Raw genomic sequence first — 22,435 nt, 5'->3', positions numbered from 1 at the left:
CTCAGCCACGAAACTCACTAGGTGACCTTGGGCCTGTCACAGTCTCTCAGCCTAAACTACCTCGCAGGGATGTTGGATGGACAAAACGGAGAGGGAGGAGAACCACAAATGCCTCCATGGAGGAAAGGTGCAATATAAATGTAAATAACAATACCTCCTTCAACAATACCACTAAACACACTCAGCTTTTCTTTTTCAAATGCTCCTCACAGGGCTTGGGTTCCCAGACCTCTGTCCCTCTCCATCTTTGGATACATTCCAGTTGAAAGGCTTTCCAACAAGAGATTTCAGAGAATGCCGAAGTGTCAATAAAGAGGCCTTCCCCAAAGCTTATGCAGTGAGTAACCAAACCATGTATTTATAGAACTGAGAGAATGGATGTTTGGAGACCTGTGACCTAACCTCCTTCCCGTCGCTTCACTGACTGCCCCCTTGGGCCCGTCCTGCTCAATCTGCCACCGTCTCAACTGAAGGTCAAATGAGCCTCTTGCTCCGATAGTGTTTCTCACTATCAGATTTCTAAAACGAGAGGGAGATGCCCAGGTCTCAAGCCTGTTTGGATATTCACTACCACAGGGTCTCCCATATCGGGTGCCCTCTCCACGTGCATCAAGTCATCCTGCTATCACATTGCAGGCTGCAAGGCTGAGTAGCTGCAAAGTACCAGTGGGTGTGCAGTCCTTTTGTGTACACATTTTATGAAGTTATCGTGGATTAAGGATGGGAAGATCTGTTAATTTCAGTTTTCTCCGTTTCTCATTTCCCCAGGCTTTAATTCGATTCTCCACATTTCTGCAGCCAACTTGCGGATTTTCTTTCTAAGAATCATGAAGAAAATTCTTCAGCATTTTCAGGAAAATTTCTCCTAACACACACGACAGTACTTTGAATAATCATGTTCTCCCTAAAAGAATTATGGGAGCTGTAGTTTGTTAACAGTGTGGAGTTCTTAGGAGACTCCCCTTCACAGAGCTACAGTTCCCTGGGACTAATCTGGGAAGGCCTTGAAGTCCTGCATTCAGGACCAGGCCTGAAATTCCTCACCCCTGGCTTACTGGCAAAATGTGAGCTTCTGCTCCTTCTTCCTAGCAGACATCTTTTTCAAAGCAGTGGCAGGCTTCTGCAGGAGATCAAGCATATCAGTGGCTGAGATCTTAACATGGGCACTGTTAAAAAGAGTATTGTAAAGGCTTTTAGTGCAGAAACAGAGAGTAAGTCAATAAGAAAGGTGTCATCAAATTAGAGACTTTGGAATTGCCTCTCCCGAGTTACTCGCTTGGCCATCTGCTGGGCACTTGCTAGATATGGGAAAGGTTCATTAAGTGGCTGAGGCCAGCGGGACTTCATTTCCTCTGCAAGGCAAGCAAACAGCCTCCATGGGAACAGGTTCCATGAGGGCCATTTCTGCAGCTAAGGCACAACAGACCATATGGCCACGAGGAAGGCTTTGGCAGGAGCCTGGACAGCCACAAATCTATGGTTCTGTTAAAAGAAATGGCAATTGTCAGTTTGCTGAGAGAGAGAGAGAGAGAGAGAGAGAGAGAGTTGCCTATTTCAGGCTCCTCCACTTGGCTTCTAGAAGTTTCTCCCAGTGTTAGAGGAGGTCATCTTGTCTTGTCACTTCCTTCCTGCCACCCAAAGAAAGATGCTTTAAGTTGATCAGAAGATGAGCAGGCATCCTGATGCAGCTGCTGACAGATCTAATGCAATCTTCAGTAGCATTCACAAAAAAAGGGCAGGGTCCAGATCGTGGCTAGTAGTAATACAGTGGTACCTCGGGTTAAAGACGCTTCAGGTTACAGAATCCGCTAACCCAGAAATAGTGCTTCAGGTTAAGAACTTTGCTTCAGGATGAGAACAGAAATCGTGCTCTGGCGGCGTGGCGGCAGCGGGAGGCCCCATTAGCTAAAGGGGTGCTTCAGGTTAAGAACAGTTTCAGGTTAAGAACAGACCTCCAGAACGAATTAAGTTCTTAACCCAAGGTACCACTGTATTACATTTCATAAAATTTATACACCACTTGGACTGCAAAAGAATGTGGTCTTCGTGTCTCAAGGATGCCGCATGCAAAGTGCATGGGTCGCCCTCTTCATTGCATCCTGCCACCTCGAGATATGAGTCAGATGGGCAGGTGAGCCCAGGGGGCGCAACATTTGATTGTAAGTTCAGTTTGGGTGGTCAGTAGCCTTGAATGCTGTATGATGCTAGCCCTCATGCTAGGTGTTGTTTGCTTTTTGCTTTGATTCCTTGCAATGTGCATTTAGGCAGAGCATATGACATCGGGGAGACCACACCTGGCCGAGCTAGAGCCTGAGGTGGTGCCATAAATGGATTCCTTCCTCTACTCTCCATTAATCAGCGCAGCTTGAGGCACTGTATAGCAGGAGACCAAATAATGGAATGCACACCTGAATTATCCTGTTTTCAGCTCCCTGCCTTGGCCTTCGTTAATCATTTGCAAGCTAAAGGCCGAAAAATAAACAGCCATTTAATATGAAAAAAGGGTGCCCTGTGAGATGGGGGAAATAGAGATATCTCAGGAGCTGGATTTACAGCTGCTGAGTTCTGCATTTAACCATTTGGCTGCTGGCTGTTATTGCCAAGTCACAGTGGGATAAACGGCTCCACTGGTATAAGCATGAGACTTTTAATATCAGGGTTGTGGGTTCGAGACTCACATTGGACAAAAAGAGGGTTGTAGCGGGTTGGACTAGATGAGCCTTAGGGTCCCTTCCAACTCTAAAATTCTATGATTCTATGAAATTTTAAGAACATGGTGGGGAGAGGGCTGCAAAAGACAGAAGGATTGTTCATAGGGCCTGAATGCCACTTAAAAACACTTAGCAAAGCTCCCATTGTAGGTGGCAGAATGAAAACTCCTTCAGTGTGTTAGCGTGAATACATCCTAATTAACACATTTTGGCATGCAGTTCCTTCTAATGCAATGCAGTTTCAGACATTTTCACAAATATATTGATTTTTATGCCCCTCCCCAATATGTGGGTTTTTGTAAACGTTCTTTTGTTCAGCGACTGAATTACAAAATTTGGATGTGTGCTAATTTTGATGGATGGCTGTATTTTGGTTCTCATGTTGCTTTGAAAAGTGCAAATTTGATATACTTAACTTTAAATGTGAAGTGAATCGATTTTCTCCCTCATTCCTACTCAGGAGTGAGACTGAAGGCCAAACCTGCATATATTTATTTAAAAAGGTTTGCATTTAACGTTCTCCTTTGCATTTTTGTGTTACCATTTTTTTATGTAGGGTTCAAACATCCTGTATCCTGATGAACTTTGATCCCATTATAGAAATGAAGGATGTTGTTGTTTTTTAAGCCTAAGGGTGAGTGTCAGAATAAAGATTTAGCCACAATAAGATACGTATTCTCCTCAGATACTATTTTAAACTTCCTGCCCCCACCTACTATCTGGTCATAATTCTGGCCACCTGTGAAGACTTGATGTCAAAACACATCTGCCCTTTGTACTATTTGAGTGTGCTCACATTTATGTTTTGATAGGCCCTTGTTTTAAATCTTATTTCTGTTGTATGCATTCTTTTACCATAAAATACACACACACGAAAACTATTTTTGGCTGAGGCTTTTAACCGGTCTGCTCCTGGCTCAAGATTTTCCTCCAATGGACCACAAAGAAGATTGGCCTCCACCCAAGAACATTCTCTCACAGAGCACTTCCATACACAGAGAAAGTGAGGACTCAGAAAGCTTTGTGAGAAAACTTACTACAGGCATTCCATCTCCCCACCAACCAAACTGTCCGCCAGTTACTTGGTACCAACCCTAATCTTTGCCAGTTTCATCAAGTCAACTGAGGTAGGACCTACTTGCTTAAATATGGAAGAAACCATAGGAACACAACAGTTCCATCCCCAGCTTAGCAGAAAATCTTGAAACTCCCAATTTTCGTTTTGAAAGATATCCAAGTTTCTAGTCCGCATGCATGGCTGCAATCTCCAAATACCCCCCATGGTAAGTTCTACTGCATTCAAAGGGGCTTTCTTTCCAAATAAACATAATTAAGGGTTTAATGGTATGGATGCTTTGATTATACAAGCCAACAATTTGACCTTCGAAGAACTTCGCTTAAAGCAGATGTCCTTCTTAAAGATTTCTGAGTGTGGTGCCGTACAGAGGATGAGGGTATCTTAAAAACATTTGAAGAAAATTGAGTCGGGGAAGGAATGTGATGAGGGTCTTAAATACTACTAGAAAGAGATCAAAAAAGGAAAGTAGCTATGAGCCTTCAGAGGGAAAGAAGCTTGCAACAGAGGATCTCTACGTCATTTGTTCATCTGAAAGATATATTTAATCCACTTTTTTCTTCTCCTCAATCCTGAGTACAGACTAAGAACTTCCTCAACCCATAACAAAACATGTTTTTCTTCTGGAGGTCTCCGGGCTGTTAGCATTGAATAAACAGCTTTGAAAGGTCACACTCAAAATCATTTCCTCCCTCTGTAAGGTTTTATGCTTTGTTGACAGATCCACAAGGTTTCCAATTACCCGGAGAGCCTTCCAGTAAAAGGTACACTGGCGGGGGGGGGGGGGAGGGGTAAGAGACCCTCTATAATACGTTGCTAAAGTGAAGTTCTCTGTTTTCTTTTTCAAAGGGGAATATTAGTCACCAGAACAAGGAAACTTTAGTGGGTATGTAAAATGTACACAATATGAGGAGTAGAAAGAGGCGAGGCCAAAACGTTTCAACCATTTTTTTCCATAAAGGCACAAAATAAAGTTTAGCAATGCTGCAAAATACATATGTTTGCTGACTGATTCGAGTCCTCTTGGTTTGACTGCACCACAGCATGCTGGGATTGAACCCTTTGCCTGATCCGTCTGTTGTCTTGTTTCACTGAAGTCAAGTTGCTGACACCCTACTCAATACCTAACTGCATAGATTGTAAGCTGCTTGGGGCAGGGAACTGTCTTGGTACTTGGTACTCAAGCTTCCCACACCTCACCCATCAACTGCTTAAAAATTAAAGAGGGTCCAGACAGACCACATCATGATTTTACTTCCTGTTGCAGTGGCACTGCATGCCAGATTTTCAATTTTATTTTTATTGCTTCCTTCATCCGTGTTCTTTATCTGCTTTCTCCTTCTCCATCTTTCATACTCCTAATCCTTCCTAGTCCTTTCAAGTGCCTCCTCTCCCCACCAATTCTGGTCCGTCATGCTCACCTTGCAGGTGAATCACAAGCTCTCAGAAGGACAGAGCAGCCACTGAGCTCTACCATTTGCAGCCGTCCTTCCTTCTGTCCTTCCCAGACTTTCCATAGAGCCCCTGAGCACACCACCGTTTGGGCTGCCTGCTCTAGAGCAGGATTTTCACAGGGATGTCTTTATAGAGACGACCAGGGCTCCGAGCCAATTTCTCATCCTAGCTTCAGCAGGCTCAGCGCTAGAAAATGTGTTGTGAGTTTGGGGCTTTATCAGTCCTTCCATAATGTCGAAGGTATGCAGCAATTCGTTGTTTGCAGTTGTTTTGGAACTTAGCCTGATGTCCCCAGCCTTGCATGCAAAAGGTTCCAGGTTCAGGTATAATAATAAACCTTTATTGTCACTACACCACCTATGTGCAGTGAAATTAAACAAGCCCCACCCCCCATACACTCAGTCTTGTTCATGCTCTGTGTGCTTGCCAGAAGTCAATTACACCACTATTTTTTTCCCATTCAGCAGCCCAACAGCCCACGGATAAAAATTGTTCTTTAACCTGTTGGTGCGGCTGACTATACTTCTGTATCTCCTGCCCGAAGGTAGGAGATTAAAGAAGTGTTGGCCAGGGTGTGAGTCATCCCTAATAATTTTCCTCGCTTTCCTGAGGCAGTGGTCTCCCGCGATGTCATCTAGCGAACTCCGAGGACAGCCCATGATGTCATGTGCTGTATTCGCCACCCTCTGTAGGGACTTCCTGTCCGTGGCTGTCAAACCAGCGTACCACACTGTTATACAGTATGAAAGGACACTTTCTATTGTGACCCGGTAGAAGGAGATCGTCAGTTTTTGTTTGACATGGTTCTTTCGCAAGACCCTGAGGAAATGGAGTCTCTGTTGGGCCTTCCTAACCACCTGGGTTGTATTGATTTTCCAAGTGAGGTCTTCACTAAGGTAAACTCCCAGGAATTTAAAGGAAGAGACTCTCTCTACACACAGACCCCTGATATACAATGGGGCTAATTCCCCTCTCTTCCTCCGAAAGCCCAACACCATCTCCTTTGTCTTGCTGATATTTAGGTGCAAGTTGTTCTCTAGGCACCATGTGGAGACTTTTTGAACCTCCTCCCTATACGCTGATTTATATCCACCTGTAATTAGACCCATTATGGTGGTATAATCTGCAGCTTAATAATTGCAGGATGGATCAGATGAAATGCAGTCATATGTATACAACGAGTACAGGTAGGGACTCAGCACGCATCCCTGTCGGGTGCCAGTGCTGAGCTTCAGAGAGGTAGATGTAACAGGCCCAATCCTCACTATTTGTGTACGATCCCTCAGAAAGACTTTAATCCAATCGCAGGTGGTAGGGGAAAGGTCCAGGTCCATCGGCTTTTTAATAAGAATGTCCGGAAGGATGGTATTAAAAGCAGAGCTATAATCAATAAACAGCATTCCAGCTAAACATTAGGAAGCACTTTCTGATGGTACGACCTGTTCGGCAGTTGAACAGACTCCCTCGGAAGGTGATGGACTCTCCTTCATTTAAGATTTGTAAGCAGAGGGTTTGATGGCCATCTGCCATGAATGCTTTAGCTGTGATTCCTTCCAGCTCTACAATCCTATGATGGGACTTGGACAGCCTAAGAAGATCTGGAGGGACACAGGCTTCCCACCACTGCAATGGACAGTATTGAGCTAGGTGGACCAAGAGTTGGACATTGAAAGACAGCTTTCAGTGTGCCTAATCCTGAAAGGAAGAATGATAATGCCTTCCCACCCAAAACACAGTACTTTTTTAAAAAAAAAAAAAAACAAGCTTTGCAAATCGAAAACTCATGCCAACTTTTTGACAGATTACAGTTAACCTTTAAAAAACAAACAAAAAACCCCAACATTACATGAAGTGGCAGAAATCCTTTTCGAAACACAGTACTTCCTGAACATAAAATATCAGCATGACAGGAAGGAGGTTAGTCTGTAGCATTCATTATTATTATTAGCTAAAAACAATCCCACAATAAAACCAACCAACGCAATTAAGACAGCAGGCAAGGAAATAAAGGTTTCACTGTCAAGGATGTTCTGGTCACAAGGTGTGCACCAAGAGATATAGAGCCTCTTGTCACTTTAAAAAATGTCAATGGAGCAAAGAAACATTAAAAAGAGTTGTCCCTGGCAGTCAAAGATGGTACAATCCAGGAAGATACACCTTTTTGCCATGGCCTTTGACACACAATATATTTTTTCTGGTCCCACCCCATTCCTGTGATTGCAACTTCTTGTAAACTGCCTTTAATAGGGAAGTTTAAATTGCTGTGTAGGGACGCAGGTGGCACTGTGGGTTAAACCACAGAGCCTAGGACTTGCTGATCAGAAGGTTGGCAGTTTGAATCCCCACGATGGCATGAGCTCCCGTTGCTGGGTCCCTGCTCCTGCCAACCTAGCAGTTCGAAAGCACATCAAAGTGCAAGTAGATAAATAGGTACCGCTCCAGCGGAAAGGTAAACGGCATTTCTGTGCGCTGCTCTGGTTTGCCAGAAGCAGCTTAATCATGCTGGCCACATGACCCGGAAGCTGTACGCCGGCTCCCTCGGCCAATAAAGCGAGATGAGCGCCGCAACCCCAGAGTCGGTCACGACTGGACCTAATGGTCAGGGTTCCCTTTACCTTTACCTTAAATTGCTGTAACTCACCCTGGGATCTTACGGTGAAGGGCAGGTAATCAATCAATCAATCATCATCATCATCATCACCATCACACTTCAACCTTCTGAGGTTTTGTTTTGTAAACATGGCAGTCATGAAAGAATGAAGGCCACAGACCAGGACTGCATGCATGTATTTGTTGTCTTGAGTAAGGGCTGTCAAAGTGCATCTCTCCTGAGGCTGCAATCTATTTCTATTAGGACTAGCTGTAAGCCGACTATAACATTTCAAGAGTATTAGGTGCATAACTGCAGTTTAATTTTTTAAAATAAGTTAGATGGCCACATAAATATACCAAGAGTGATTTGTCACCATGATTTCCCATCTTCCCCTCCCTCAGCAGGCCCCTCCTTGCATCTTTAGCTCCCTCCATCTTCCAAATGGGGCTCACAGTTGCTGCAAATCCAATTCTAGCCTCATAGAATCGGAAGGGACCACAAGCCTCATTTAGTAGTCCAACCCCCTGCAATGCAGGAATCGTTTGCCCAATGTGGGGCTCAAACCCACGAACCTGAGATTATGTCTCATGCTCAACTGACTGAGCATAGAGTGGTTTCCACACAAGATGCATCTAACGGCACATGTAGCGAAGGCTGGTCAATGATGGCAAGTAAGGCACTGTCCCGCCAACCTTGGCCTGCCCTCAACCAGCTCCCACCTGTCTGACTTCTTGCTTACAACCAATCAGAGGTGACTCTGCCTTCCGTCCTACCTAGATACCAGCCACCACTGAGAGGGCGAGGAGGTTGTTTTTAAAGCATAACTGTATGTTGGCAGAGGAATCCCAATAAGTAACAGGGTCAGAACAAGTGCAGGGGGGTGGAGTGGGGCAGAATTGAACCTTTCCCTTCTCCTGTTGTGATCCTGAAGGAAAGCCATCTATTTGCTTTGGGGAGGGAAGCTGCACCCTTTTTGGTACCAGAGACGAACTTCCTAAGCTCCAAAATGGATTCCCCCCGCCTCCCTGGCCCAAGGGAGCCAGTGTGGTATAGTAGTTAGCACAGGCATAGGGAAACTCTGGCCCTCCAGATGTTTGGGACTACAATTCCCATCATCCCTAGCTAACAGGACCAGTGGTCAGAGATGATGGGAATTGTAGTCTCAAACATCTGGAGGGCCAGAGTTTGCCTATGCCTGAGTTAGCATGTCAGACTAGCACCTGGGAGAGAGCGGGGCTCAGCCATGAAGCTCACTGGGGGACCTTGGAGGCCAGTCGCTGCCTCTCAGCTTAACCTACCTCACAGGGCTGTTGTGGGGATTAAAGGAGCAGGAGGAGAACCGTGTACACCACCTTCAAATATCTCAAAGGGCTGCCACATGGAATATGGAGCAAGCTTGTTTTTTTCCTGCTCAAACGTGTAGGACTCGATCCAGGGGATTCAAGTTACAAGAAAGGAGCTTCAGACTAAACATCAGGAAGAACTTTCTGGCAGTAAGAGGTGTCTGACAGTGGAACGGACTCCCTCGGAAGGTGGTGGACTCTCCTTCCTTGGAGGTTTTCCAGTAGAGGTTGGATGGCCATCTGTCATGGATACTTTAGCTGAGATTCCCGCATTGCAGCGGGGTCCCTTCCAACTCTACAATTCTATGCCACCTTGGAGGAAAGGGTGGGATATAAATGCAATATTATCAATCACACACCCCTAAAAGTCTGAAGTGGTACCCTCCTGGAAAGGCTGTACCGCTCTGCCCTTCTTGAATGTAAATACTGGCTCCCTATGTCTCCACTATCTAAGCTCTGTAGGCCTCGGCCCAACACACAGTAATAGAGGGCAGAGAAGAAGAAAAAGCTTAGTGTAGCTGGGAAGGGCCCCAAAAATAGCTGGGGATTGCCTGGGCTCTCATCCAGTTCACAGGGCACCATGACATTTCCAGAGAAAAGTTCTCATTTTAATATATTAATGGACTAGCCTTTTCAGCTGTCACAGAAGACTACAATGGAGGGAGTTGACCCGGGGCATTCATGAACTGGGGGGGGGGGGGGAGAAGCTGAGAGAGGAGAGAAGGGAGTCCTCCTACCCTTTCGACTTCTTTCTTATTTCATCAGCTGCTCCTGATACCGGGGGAGCACGGCGAAGGGAAGCAGCCAGAAAAAGGGTTCAAGAGACACACAATAACAGAAGGATCTAAATAAGTGATTGCCAGACTATGTGCCGCAACCAAAGACCTTGCACATGAGAAATCTGGGCTTGTCCACACACAAAGAAAACGCTGTAGTTTTGCACCTGCCTCTCTCCCTCCCATTAATGTAGGGGCATCCACACAACATCCTCCCCAACCCCCATGTTATCTGGCCTTCCCCATCCCCTTTAAATGTGGGGTTGGGGGTCTCCTAACAGCTCTCAGACCCTCCCCAGATTCTTTGGGGAACGCCATGACTGGTATGATAATGGTTTAAATATATAGTGTGAATGTGGCCCAAGTCTCTGTTAAGGTGGAGGGAGGAGAAGCCATTTCCTCAAACTGCAGGGTCCCCCCTACAATGTTTCCCTTCACTTGGGTGAAGATCAGTATGATAAGGAAAGGTTTAAACAGGCTTCTACTTTCTAGCACAATGTTGTCAGCAAATCTAGGCCACCTTGGAGGCAAGCGCACTTAAGAGCTGGCTGCAATTGTGAAGGGGAAGACATTCTGCACCAACCACCTGCCTCTTAAGGTATAGGAAGTAACCCATTTTGTTTTGGATCAAAACCACATTATAATTGCAAGCCAAGCTCGCAAGCAAAGGAAACGACAACTCTTTCTCAGAAGGGAGTTTAAGTTCAGAGATTTCAGAAAGTTTGCATCAAAGGATATTGCCTTTCTTGTTCCTCTCCATACTGTCCTTGCAAATATCTGCATAGAGTTTTTTTAATTGTATTGCAGTGCTTTCTTTAGAAGATTTAGCTTCTCCACCCTGAGATTGCCCCAAGGCCTTCCATAAAGCACCAGCCCACATTCACATAATTCATGTCTATGAGGACTCTATTCACTCTTACAGAGCAACAAGTTTTGGAGGTTCCTGCAAAGAACGGGCTGTTAAACCACTCCGGCATTGTAGCTATGGGAGGGGAATACAGTGGTACCTCACGTTAAGAATTCATTCTGGAGGTCCATTCTTAACCTGAAATTGTTCTTAACCTGAGGTACCACTTTAGCTAATGGGGCCTCCCGCTGCCGCTGCACCACGCGATTTCTGTTCTCATCCTGAAGCAAAGTTCTTAACCCGAGGTACTATTTCTGGGTTAGCGGAGTCTGTAACCTGAAGCATCTGTAACCCGAGGTACCACTGTATATGGGTCTCCTAATAGCTCTCAGTACCGTTAATAAACTACAGCTCCCATAATTCTTTGGGGGAAGAAATGACAGCTTAAAGTGGTGACCAGTGCTTTAAATGTATGTGACAAAAATACCATCAAATGATGGGGTGCACATTGAGAGTTGTATGTGCATGATGTATACATATTGCACACAGAGAAAGCAGAGGCCTAGTGCACACTACCCCCCCCTTTACACGTAGAGCATGAAGACTTTGTGCAAACAAATTCTGTGCGTGACTGGAGACACTTCAAAAAGCAGGGTTCTCTTGCGCATAACTTGTGCATGGTTATACATGCAAATTTTACCCACATACAGTTTATGTACATGTGCTTTTTTTCTTAAAAAAAATGTTTAGGGGTACTCTCATTTTCCTACTCATATTGAAATACTGTCCCTCAATGAGGCCAAACATAGTCACAAAATGTTTAGGGGTCTGCGTCCCCCCCAGAAAAAAAGCACTAACTATATGCATCAGGAACCTGCTTTCTGGGAGTTTTTAAGAAGACTTCACATTCAAGACCTTACTTCAGAACTTTGCTGTAAATCACTGAAATCCTAAAAATAGGCTCGCCTTGTTGAACAGCAAGCTCTCTGCTGAATAGCCATGCAAGGAATAGCAGGTCTTAGGCAGCCCTTCATCTTTCTGCCCCCTACTTGCCAAAACCTGAACTTTGGGGGTAATCCATGCCCATCTTACAGAACTGCTCTAAACAGAACTGAGAAATGATCAAAAGAGATACATTAAGTCCTTTGTACTCTCAGAAGCACTCTTGCCAAGTTCTTTACTAGTCCAACAGCGGTCAGTGAGGATGATTTCTTTGTGAAGCCCATTTCCATTTTGATTCTAAAGGGGTTTTTTTAAACCATTGGGCAGTCGTTCCAAGTGAGGCAAGCACGTCAGAAGGGCAGGCGAAAGCACCTGGGACCCAGGACGCTTTCAATAAGGCTCCTGCAAAGATATTAAGTTAACAGGTCCTGCTAACATACTTCACAGGATTGTTGCAGGAATAAAGTGAAGCAACTTTATTCTGCCCTTGGTATTAAAAACTGTTTTCGTTTTTAAAATTTCTACTCCTGTCGCAGGTGGCGCTGTGGGTTAAACCACAGAGCCTAGGGCTTGCCGATCAGAAGGTCTGCAGTTTGAATCCCCGCAACGGGGTGAGCTCCCGTTGTTCGGTCCCTGCTCCTGCCAACCTAGCAGTTCGAAAGCACGTCAAAGTGCAAGTAGATAAATAGGTACCGCTCCAGCGGAAAGGTAAACGGCATTTCCGTGCGCTGCTCTGGTTTGCCAGAAGCAGCTTAGTCATGCTGGCCACATGACCCGGAAGCTGTACGCTGGCTCCCTCGGCCAATAAAGCGAGATGAGCGCTGCAACCCCAGAGTCGGACACAACTGGACCTAATGGTCAGGGGTCCCTTTACCTTTTACTCCTGTCATTTAACAGAACGCCTATATTTTCTACAACATCCTGGCAAGCCAGACCCAATGCAATAATTTTCCTGCAGAGGAATACATTGGAAAGATCCCTGGGAAAGGACAAAAAAAAACCACAAAAAACATTTCAGGGTAGATTTCAAAGCGATGGGCAAATGGGGATCTTGCTATAATACAAATCAATTAAGAGTTTGCAGTGTTTGTCCCCCTATGGCCAGGCAGATTTTTTTATCTGCTTCCTATTTCTTCTCCACTCTCATTTCATCAGAATCATGTTTATCCTGCACAGTGCTGGATTAAGGATTTCCAAAGAGAGGTGACAGCGGCTCTTAGCTCCAGTGTCGAAACAGATTCCAGAGCCTAAGCTTTGGCATGAAATCTGGCACAATTTAAGCCCCGATTTGAGAAAGAGAGAGCGAGGGAGGAAAATACGTTTTAACAGCGATCAGGCCATTTTGCTATTTTTAGGTGCATTGAATGTTGTGCTGTCCTTTTGTCATGCCAATGGAGTTTACGTCTTAAACCCAACTTTCATGCAGAGACTGGGAATTGCTTCAGAAACGTGCCTGTAATAACTCTGTATGTGGCATCATCAGGCAGAAGAAGCTTATGCCATGATGAGCCATTCAACAGAGCCACGGACTCATTGCCAGTTTTGCTGCCGCTGACTGATACAACCACCCCTCCGGAATCTATAACAATTCAGTGTCAGACAGCAAATAAAAAATAAATAAGAATGTTATGAATATATTTGGCCATGTAAGATGAGGCTGGCTTGGCAGACAGGGTGGAGTGGGTGTGGGAATACAACTGTGTTTGTGGGAGATAGGATGTACCTCTTCCTCAAAATTGATTTCTTATTGTTACAGAATAGGAAAACATGCAGTTAGTGGCGTTTTTTGGTCTCACAGGAAAGAAATTAACACGCTTGAAATGAGGACAAGGTGTTGGCTAGGGGCTGACAATCAAGCTTGTGTTTTAATTAAATGGTAATAAGTAAGCTTCCTCAGGCTAGATCTGCCGTCACATACCAGGTACCTTCCAGATGTTTTGGGTGACACAACGTTGGGAAGGCACCAGACTGGGGAAGGCAAAGCTAGATTTTTCAGGAGGGGAAAAAACAAACCCTGTCCCTAGAATCAGAGTGTACAGATTTTGCTTTTCAGCCCCAAAAGAGGAAGCAGGAAAGCTTCTACAATATGTTTTTAAACACCAGCTGACCAACTGAGAAAGAGAAACTTATTTCACAATTATTATTTTTTAAAAGCTACAAAAGTCTTAACATACAATAGAGAGGCAAAGGGCAGACCCACACAATACATTTACAGCAAATTCAACACACATTTAAAGCACATGGATTCCTCCAAAGAATCCGGAGAACTGTAGCTGCCCCCTCCCTGAGCTACAATTCCCAGCGCCCTTAACAAATTACAGCTCCCAAAACCCACTGGGGAATGTTATGCGCTTTGAATGTGCAACAGATATGCTTTAAGTGTATGGTGTTGATCTGCAAGAGGGAAGGGGCCGTATCCAGCATTAGTCATACTCACAGAACACTGGAATTAATGGACATACATAGGTCTAGTCAGTGGGTCTACTCCGAGTAGGTTTCAGTTGGATGCAGCTCGACGCCTACAATCTTGCACACACTTACCAAAAAACATTGCGATCAGTGGAACTTCTAAGTAAAGCACACAGAGGATCACAAACACACCGCCACTGGCTTCGTCAGCAACAAAGAACTGGGGTTTGATAAATAACAGATCAAATAACAACAACAACAATCACAAGCGGTGGATAATGAGGAAGGAAAGCTTAGCTTGCTTGCTTGTTTTACTCACATGTCTTTGGCTGGTAGATTTTTCCCTTCCACTATTCGAATGAACAAAGAGCTCCTTTTGGCCATTATTAAGCCAAAATAATGGGAAGTAGGAAAAAGAAATCAGTTCGGGCTTTTCACAACCAACCGGTGCTGGCTGACGTCCTGCGTCTAGCAGAGCACTAGAGGAAAATCGCAAATCCAGACTGCAAATCCGATCGAACGAAGAAGGAGAAAAAACCCCAGAAAAAAAGACTCACATTTCTATTGAACCCTACGCTTCTCTCTATATATGGAGCATAGGAAGGGCGCGCGCCTGCCCGGGTTTCCATCGCTCCGCCAATCAGCGAGCGCAATGGAAAAGACGGGGGCGTGGCCAGCAAAGCAGCTCCAGCTAGGATTGGCCCGCCGGCTTGCCAGCTGTCAACAGGAGCTCTTTAACTCTCCCAAGTCCGCTTTTGAAAATTAGCTCCGAGGTTGGATTTTCGGTGCAACCTGCGGGGGCTCGCATTGAATCCCGACTACGCATCTTTCTCCCCCTCCCCCCAAAAAGGAACAGTGTAGCAAGGAACAGGGCAACCAAAACATGATCACGGGAAAAGAGCAACAGCCCTTTTGAGGAAAGATCGCGGCATTTGGGGGCTTTTTCGTTTGCAGAAAGCGCAAGTAAAAGCAGCCAAATTATTCACAGCGTGCAGAAAAGATAAGAAGTGTTTTATTTCTCCTTCCTCTCATAATACTAGAGCGCAGGGACATCCAGCGAAGCCGAAGGGAAAATAAAAGTCTTCTTCAAGCAGGACAGTTAAACTATGGAACTCCCTCCGGCAGGAGGCAGTGACTGCCGCCAACGTGGACGGCTTTAAAAGAGGATTATGGAAGGTTTATCAGCAGCAACCAAGAACCACCCACGATTATTATGTTCTGTGTTTCTGAAAACCAGTCGCAGGTGGGGAGAGGAGATTGCTGCTACATTCAGGTTCTGCTTTCAGTCTTTCCATAGGCATCTCTGAGAACACAATGCGGTTGGCTTGATCCAGCAGGCTCTCTTTTATGTTCTCCACCGCACCCAGCCTTTCAAACTGGGAGCTGAGTTTTTGAAAAATAAAAATTCTCGACTCTATCTGCATTATTTAAATGGATTTGCTAACGTTTAGTACACATTCAGTCAGGTGAAGAGTAGCCCTTGGTGGATTTGGGCTTCACTTGCAATGCTTAATGGATATTTTTTACAATGCAGGGCCTCTTACCATTCAGCTGCCCACAAAGAGAATCCCGGGATTAAGAGCGGGGTAGAAGGAATGTCCCTTATAGATAAAAGCCATCTGTCATTTCATTATTAACAACTCAGCCTCATGAAGGGAGGATTCTCCTTGTAGAGCTGTTTCCTTAGCAAAAGAACAGACACCTTTGGAAAAGACAGAAGCCTCAGAGAACTGCTGGGGAACCGGGATAAGGAGGATTACAAACTTATTTCACAGCAGCAGGCATTGTGTTTTTCATAACTCGCTCACATTTCCATTCCAGGGAAGTTTTCAAGCAGCCAACAACAACATAATAATAATAATATTCAATTAAACAGTGCAATACAATGTCAAATCATCATGAAGCCGAACAGTTTAAATTTGCTAACATTTAGTACCCATTCACTCACTGCCTGGTTAGTGCAAATGTGGCATTATTTTTCATGGACCACTCATTGGAGGCTACCTCTCTGGAAATGTTCACGAATTGAAAAGGAAACACACACACAAACAAAAAACCAGGCATGGTACAAGAAAGAGCAACACGTCTCAAAGATGGCACAATGGCCTTTACCAAAGGCTAATTCACATATTTATTTGCAAACGCAATCAAAAAACCTCTCTTGCAACAGAGATTTCTTGATCAAGTTTGCAGAGAAATATGCGAATAAGCTCTTGATCAAGGCAATTGTGCCAAACTGTGCCAGGCGTGTTTACAATAAAACACTTCCTTGTTTGGATACCCTTCAATCATGAATAAAAAACAAAAGGTTGTACATGGCGTTTCTACTCAGATTAACCCATTGAAGTTAATGGGCATAACAAATTTACAGCAGATCAGTTTCAGTGAAACCACTCTGGGTTGAACATAGTTGGATACAACCCACTACTTTTATAAGTTTAAACAAACATACCTGGGAGTTTAAAATCAGCACCTGCACAGGCTGTTAATTTAAAAGTAAGTCTGCCAACACGTGTAGGGCCAGAGGTTTTCCATTCCTGATTTAAGAGCATACAGGTGACAATATGTTATGTACTGAAGTTCTCACCCTGGGCCAGCAGGGGGATACTGTAGATAATTTTCACTCAGGTCCACATATACAAATAAGGAATTGAAAGTGACGTTCAGTGATTGGATAGTTACAGAAAGTGGTTACTGTTGCGTTGTAGTGGAGCTCTATATAAGCAGGCTGGCTAAACCCTTCAGTTCAGTTCTGTTCTGGCTTGTGAATAAACAAGAGCTGTTTGAAGAATCGCTGTGTCGTCTGATATGTTCACCCACAACTTAACACAACATGTACCCAAATGGAGAGAAAGCAAGAGCATGTGTTTAATTTCAAGATCACCTTACCTCATATATGCCCACCTGACTGCTTCAATCTGTGAAACTGGCACAGTTACATGTGCCACATAATATTCATTCTGAGTTTGTAAGAAATCAATCTTTTAGTACACTGTGGAACTCCCTGCCTATTGACAGCAGGCAGACGTCTTCCCCTTACTCTTTTTTGGCCTCTGCTAAAAGCATCTTTGCTTAGGCAAGCCTACCCAGAAATGCAGAAACTTGACATGTGTTTTAAAGTTCATCAGAGGTTTTAAAAATGTTTCAAATAATTGTTTTTGACAGTAATTTCACCGTTTTATTCCTTCTGTAAACCTGAGGTTCTTTACAATCAAGCGGTGCATAAAGTTTATGAAAACAAACAAATTTCAGTGAAATATGCCAACCAGCAAACTGCTTTTTGAAACATGGTCATGTGGGTTTCCTGCTGTGGCTGCATGGGAAACCATTTTGCCCCCTTGCTTACATTGGTGGCAGATCTTAGGAGCTCTAGTAAAACCACGATGGAGATTTTGCAACCGAGAGGTGTGGACAGACTTGGAACATATGATACTGACTTGGGCCAGACAGTGGTTCAATTTGGCTAAGGGAGCTTCTCAAAAGCAGACAGGTGGTGTTCTACTTACTGACCACAGCGGGGAAATTTCAGCTGCAAGCTGGTGGAAAAAAATGCCGCGAAGGACTGAAAGTTCCCTTTTCTATGCACCTCTTTGAAGAATCAGGAAGCGTCTTCCTTTCTTGGCATGTTGGCACCTTTAAGTAAAGAGCTGGGACACAATCCAGAGAACCAGATCAGGACTTTCTCAAAGGGTGAGCTAATTACTTACACCAGACAACATGATGCCCTCCAGATTTTATGGACTACAATTCACATCACCCTGACTATTGGATGTGCTGGCTAAGGTTGATGGGAACAAAAGTCCAATAATTAAAGTAATTTCTCCAGTTTCAGACAGGAACCTAACTCCTACATGGAGATGCTGAACTTGCAGGAACTTGCAGTCAGAAGCATGTGCTCTTCCCCTTTGCAATCAGACATCCTTAATGACTAGTTGCAAATCATCCGCAGACAGGAAGTATTATTATTATTATTATTATTAGATGGTGATGAAGAAGAAGAAGAAGATTAAACTGCCTTTCACCAGCAGGTGTCATGGTGGGTTACAACCAGTGCTTTTTTTCTATAAAAAAAAAAGTTTAGGGGTACTCTCATTTTCCTACTCAAATTGAAATACTGGCCCTCAAAATGTTTAGGGGTATGCGTACGCCTGCGTCCCCACCAGAAAAAAAGCACTGGTTACAACAACTTAAAATTAAAAGCTAAAACAGATCACAATCACAGATAATGGAGTAGGTCCTGAAAACACAGAGCGCAGGGATCAAATATCAGGATAAAAAGATGTGTTTTCAGCATTTGCCCAAACCTGTACAGTGGTACCTCGGGTTACATACGCTTCAGGTTACAGACTCCGCTAACCCAGAAATAGTACCTCAGGGTAAGAACTTTGCTTCAGGATGAGAACAGAAATCGTGCTCCGGCGGCACGGCGGCAGCGGGAGGCCCCATTAGCTAAAGGGGTGCTTCAGGTTAAGAACAGTTTCAGGTTAAGAACGGACCTCCAGAACGAATTAAGTTCTTAACCCGAGGTACCACTGTACTTCATTTTCTCTGTCATGAATCTCCCAACATGAAGCTTCATTGGTTGTCTGCAGGTTCTAGTGTTAGGAGGGAAAAAAACACTTTTCTCTCTCCGCTTTCTCCATGCCATGCCCTACCCTCCAACATTCCTCAGATGAAAACAGGGACATTTCTCACTCCTCGCCAGCTGGCCCTCCTCCCCAATCCCCCATTTCCCACCAGAAGAAGGACGAGTACCAAAACCACCACATCAGTGGGACACACAACACATGTCCCGAGAAAAACCCCTTAATCCTGATTCCATCTTATTTTATTCTTAGGTTGATTTACAAAAAGGAAAACACATTTTGGGACAGTTGACGTTTCCAAGGTGTCTACAAGGGCAGCCCCACATGTAGAGCATGTTGCAGTAATCAAATCTGGAAGTTACAAGAAGATGGACTACTATGGCACAGGCGTCTCTGCCCAAAATAACAGGTCCTGATCTGCCTGTTCCTGGGACTAGCATCTGTTCTCATGCTAAGACAGGTCTTCCCCAGCCCTGCTTTGTGATCCTTTTAGCTTCCAGAGATATCAAGCCGGGAAGCTGCTGCCTCTCTGCTACTGAGCCACAGCCCCTCCCTTCTGCATCTGGTCACCCGGGACAGCTAGAGCCTCCCTGTCTAGAGTCTGTTACCAAAGTGTTGCGCCTGGACTGCATATGCTAAAATTGGCATTTTCAGCTGTCAAAACACATGTCAACCCACTGCTCAAAACTGCATCTGCCTAGTGTTAAAATTCATTTATTAGCATAATCCTGTCCAGCAGCAACGCTACTCAGGCTTCTTATTTACACAATCAGCATTTTCGAATAACAAAGATTGGAAATATTGTAGTACATATGAATTTGTTATGGTACATGGCAGGGACCTTTAGATCCACAATCCAGCATCAAAATTCTTAATCCTTTTGGCCCACCCAGAGCAGGACCACAGTTCCTTTCCAGAGAACATGCCTTATAACTAAGTCATGAGGAGCAACAGCTCCACCTGCTGGTAGCTAAAAAAAATAACCGTGTAATGCATTTCAGTGCCCTTTAGCCACACCCAATTAATTACACCCAATTAACATTGAACACAGAGCTGTCTTTCAGGCATCTGGTTGTGTATCTCAATGTATGAGGCAATTGGGCATGGTTTGGGGAAAACAGCCTCCCAGGCCCAATTTGAACCCCTAGAAGGCCAAGTCTGGTTCATGGACTAGAGCAGGGTTTCCCAAACCTGGGTCTCCAGCTGTTTTCGGACTACAATTCCCATCATTTCCTGAGCCCTGGTCTTGCTAGCTAGGGAGGATGGGAGTTGTAGTCCAAAAACAGCTGGAGACCCAAGTTTGGGAAACCCTGGACTAGAGGTTCCCCACCCCTGAGACACACCATTTCGGTGGGCTTCCCAGAAATATAAATGCTGGGCCAGGTGGACTTTTAGTATAAGCTAGCAAGGTCCCACTTAAGTAAAGTTTGCATAGGGAAGTTTAGGGAAGTTTTTAATATTTAATGCTGTATTGTTTTTAACACTCAATTGCGAGCCGCCCAGAGTGGCTAGGGAAACTCACCCAGATGGGCAGGGTATAAATAATAAAATTATTATTATTATTATTATTATTATTATTATTATTATTGCAGTTCTGCAAGGCAGAAGGCAGCAGGTATTTGTAAAATCAGCAGCTCTTCTTCTTCCCTCAGAGCCCATCAGCAGCTCAGGGCACTGATTGAATGCCAGGATGATTAAGTGAGAGCCCCCTAGGAATATGGCATGCTGCTTTGTTTAGACTCACTGCCTATTTTCAGATCCATCCCACTTGCCTCTTCCCTCACACAAGCTTTTGGTTTTTCCTCCCCTCCTCCTGTTGCTGCCTCTGGCCTGTTAGTGCCTTGCACTACAAGTCCGTGTTGTGTGTTGTGTTGTGTTGGAGAGGGGGTGGAAAGGCCAGAAAACATTTCCTAGTTCTTTCGCCTGCCTTGGTGAAGATGTCAGCCCAGGCAAATTCCATGCCAGGAATCATTAAGAAAGGAATTGAAAATAAAGCAAAAAGGTACCGCTCCAGCGGGAAGGTAAATGGTGTTTCCGTGCGCTGCTCTGGTTTGCCAGAAGCAGCTTAGTCATGCTGGCCACATGACCCAGAAGCTGTACGCCGGCTCTCTTGGCCAATAAAGCGAGATGAGCGCTGCAACCCCAGAGTCGGCCACGACTGGACCTAATGGTCAGGGGTCCCTTTATCTTTTATGGGACATAGAGAACAAGCTGCACTACCAAAATGATTAAGGTTTTAAAAGATAATTTTAGGTTATATTTTGGTGATCAAGATTTAATATATATTTTTAACTGCCGCTATATCTGAATTGTCTCTGTCATACCCGATTGCAATTCAATGTATTCCTGTTGTGTTTCATGATTGTCCTGATATTGTAAGTGACCCAGAACTGGTCTGTGACAATAATAATAAAATTCTGTTCTGTTAACCCAGGTTGCAGCGCCCCTGAAAATGGCAAATTCCATGCCAGGGATCATTAAGAAAGGAATTGAAAATAAAGCAAATCTATGGTACGACTGCAATTTGAATACCATGTGCCGTTCCGGTCACTTCAGCTCAAAAAGGATATTGTAGAGTCAGAAAAGATCCGCCCAAATGATCAGATGGATGGAGCCACTCCCTTCTGAGGAAAGATGGCAGCGTTTGGGGATATCTTAGTTTAAAAAGCAAGTTAAGAGGCTGTGAACTGCCCTGAGATCGACGTCTGAAGGGCGGTATACAAATTTAATAAATAATAAATTAAAAAATAGACGGGATAGAAGTTTATAAAATCATACATGGCATGGAGAAAGCGGAGAGAGAAAAGTGTTTCTTCCCTCCTAACACTAGAACCTGCAGGCAACCAATGAAGCGTCATGTTGGGAGATTCAGAACAGAGAAAATGAAGTACAGTGGTACCTCGGGTTAAGAACTTAATTCGTTCTGGAGGTCCGTTCTTAACCTGAAACTGTTCTTAACCTGAGATACCACTTTAGCTAATGGGGCCTCCTGCTACCACCGTGCGATTTCTCTTCTCATCCTGAAGCAAAGTTCTTAACCCAAGGTACTATTTCTGGGTTAGCGGAGTCTGTCACCTGAAGCGTCTGTAACCTGAGGTACCATGTACTTATTCAGGCAGCCCACAGTTAAACTATGGAACTCCCTGCCACAGGAGGCAGTCACGGTCCCCAACCTAAATGGCTTTAGAAGAGGATTACACAGATTCATAAAAGAGACGGCTGTCGATGGCTACTAGCCAGGATGGCTCTGCTCTGTCTCAGCAGTTGGAGGCAGCCATACTTCTGAATACCAGTTGCTGGAAACCGCAGGAGGGGAGAAGGCTCTTGTGCTCAGGTCCTGCTTGCGAGGAAACAGTGTAAGGCTGTGGGGAAGCAGCCTTAGCTAAGCCCTGCTGCAGATGCCAGGCGAAGGCATGGCTTTTAGAGGATTAAGATGGAGGGAAAGGCACACTTAGAAAGTGATGGTTCCCACCTCGCCCTGTGTTTTTGGCACTGCAAGGAACTAATCCAGGGGGACCAGGAAGAGCAGAGAGGAATGTGCAGGATTTGGAAAAACAAAACAAAACTAGAGGAAGGGTCACGGGGAAATAAGCCTCCATCCTTCTGTGCCAGCGCCACGAAAGCTTTCGTGGGTCTGAATGTTTCAGCTGAAAGTGGGCACATCGCAGGGTGTTTTTCTTTTCGAGCACTGCTCTGCT

General features: G+C 44.7%; 1 protein-coding gene across 6 annotated transcripts in view; it reads right to left on the bottom strand.

Moving 5' to 3' along the window:
- LOC308463968 (ras GTPase-activating protein 4-like) overlaps window positions 1–14,740 on the bottom strand; it is a 46,613-nt gene extending 31,873 nt beyond the window's left edge. For 3 of the 6 annotated variants that reach the window (XM_080982894.1, XM_080982893.1, XM_080982897.1), the window contains exon 1: window positions 14,471–14,739. In XM_080982894.1, the coding sequence (XP_080839020.1) occupies window positions 14,471–14,535 (65 nt within the window). In that variant the 5' untranslated portion in view covers window positions 14,536–14,739. Of the gene's footprint in view, window positions 1–14,283; window positions 14,323–14,470 lie in introns of those variants that run through there. The other 3 variants (XM_080982892.1, XM_080982895.1, XM_080982896.1) reach the window with 3 other exon arrangements.
- Between the last annotated feature and the right edge of the window lie 7,695 nt (window positions 14,741–22,435).

This window comes from Podarcis pityusensis (genome assembly GCF_964106645.2).
Source record: "Podarcis pityusensis genome assembly, chromosome: 15".
Classification (NCBI taxonomy): Eukaryota; Metazoa; Chordata; class Lepidosauria; order Squamata; family Lacertidae; genus Podarcis; species Podarcis pityusensis.
Note: the sequence above shows the minus strand (reverse complement) of the source record. Positions and strands in the feature narration are given on the sequence as shown.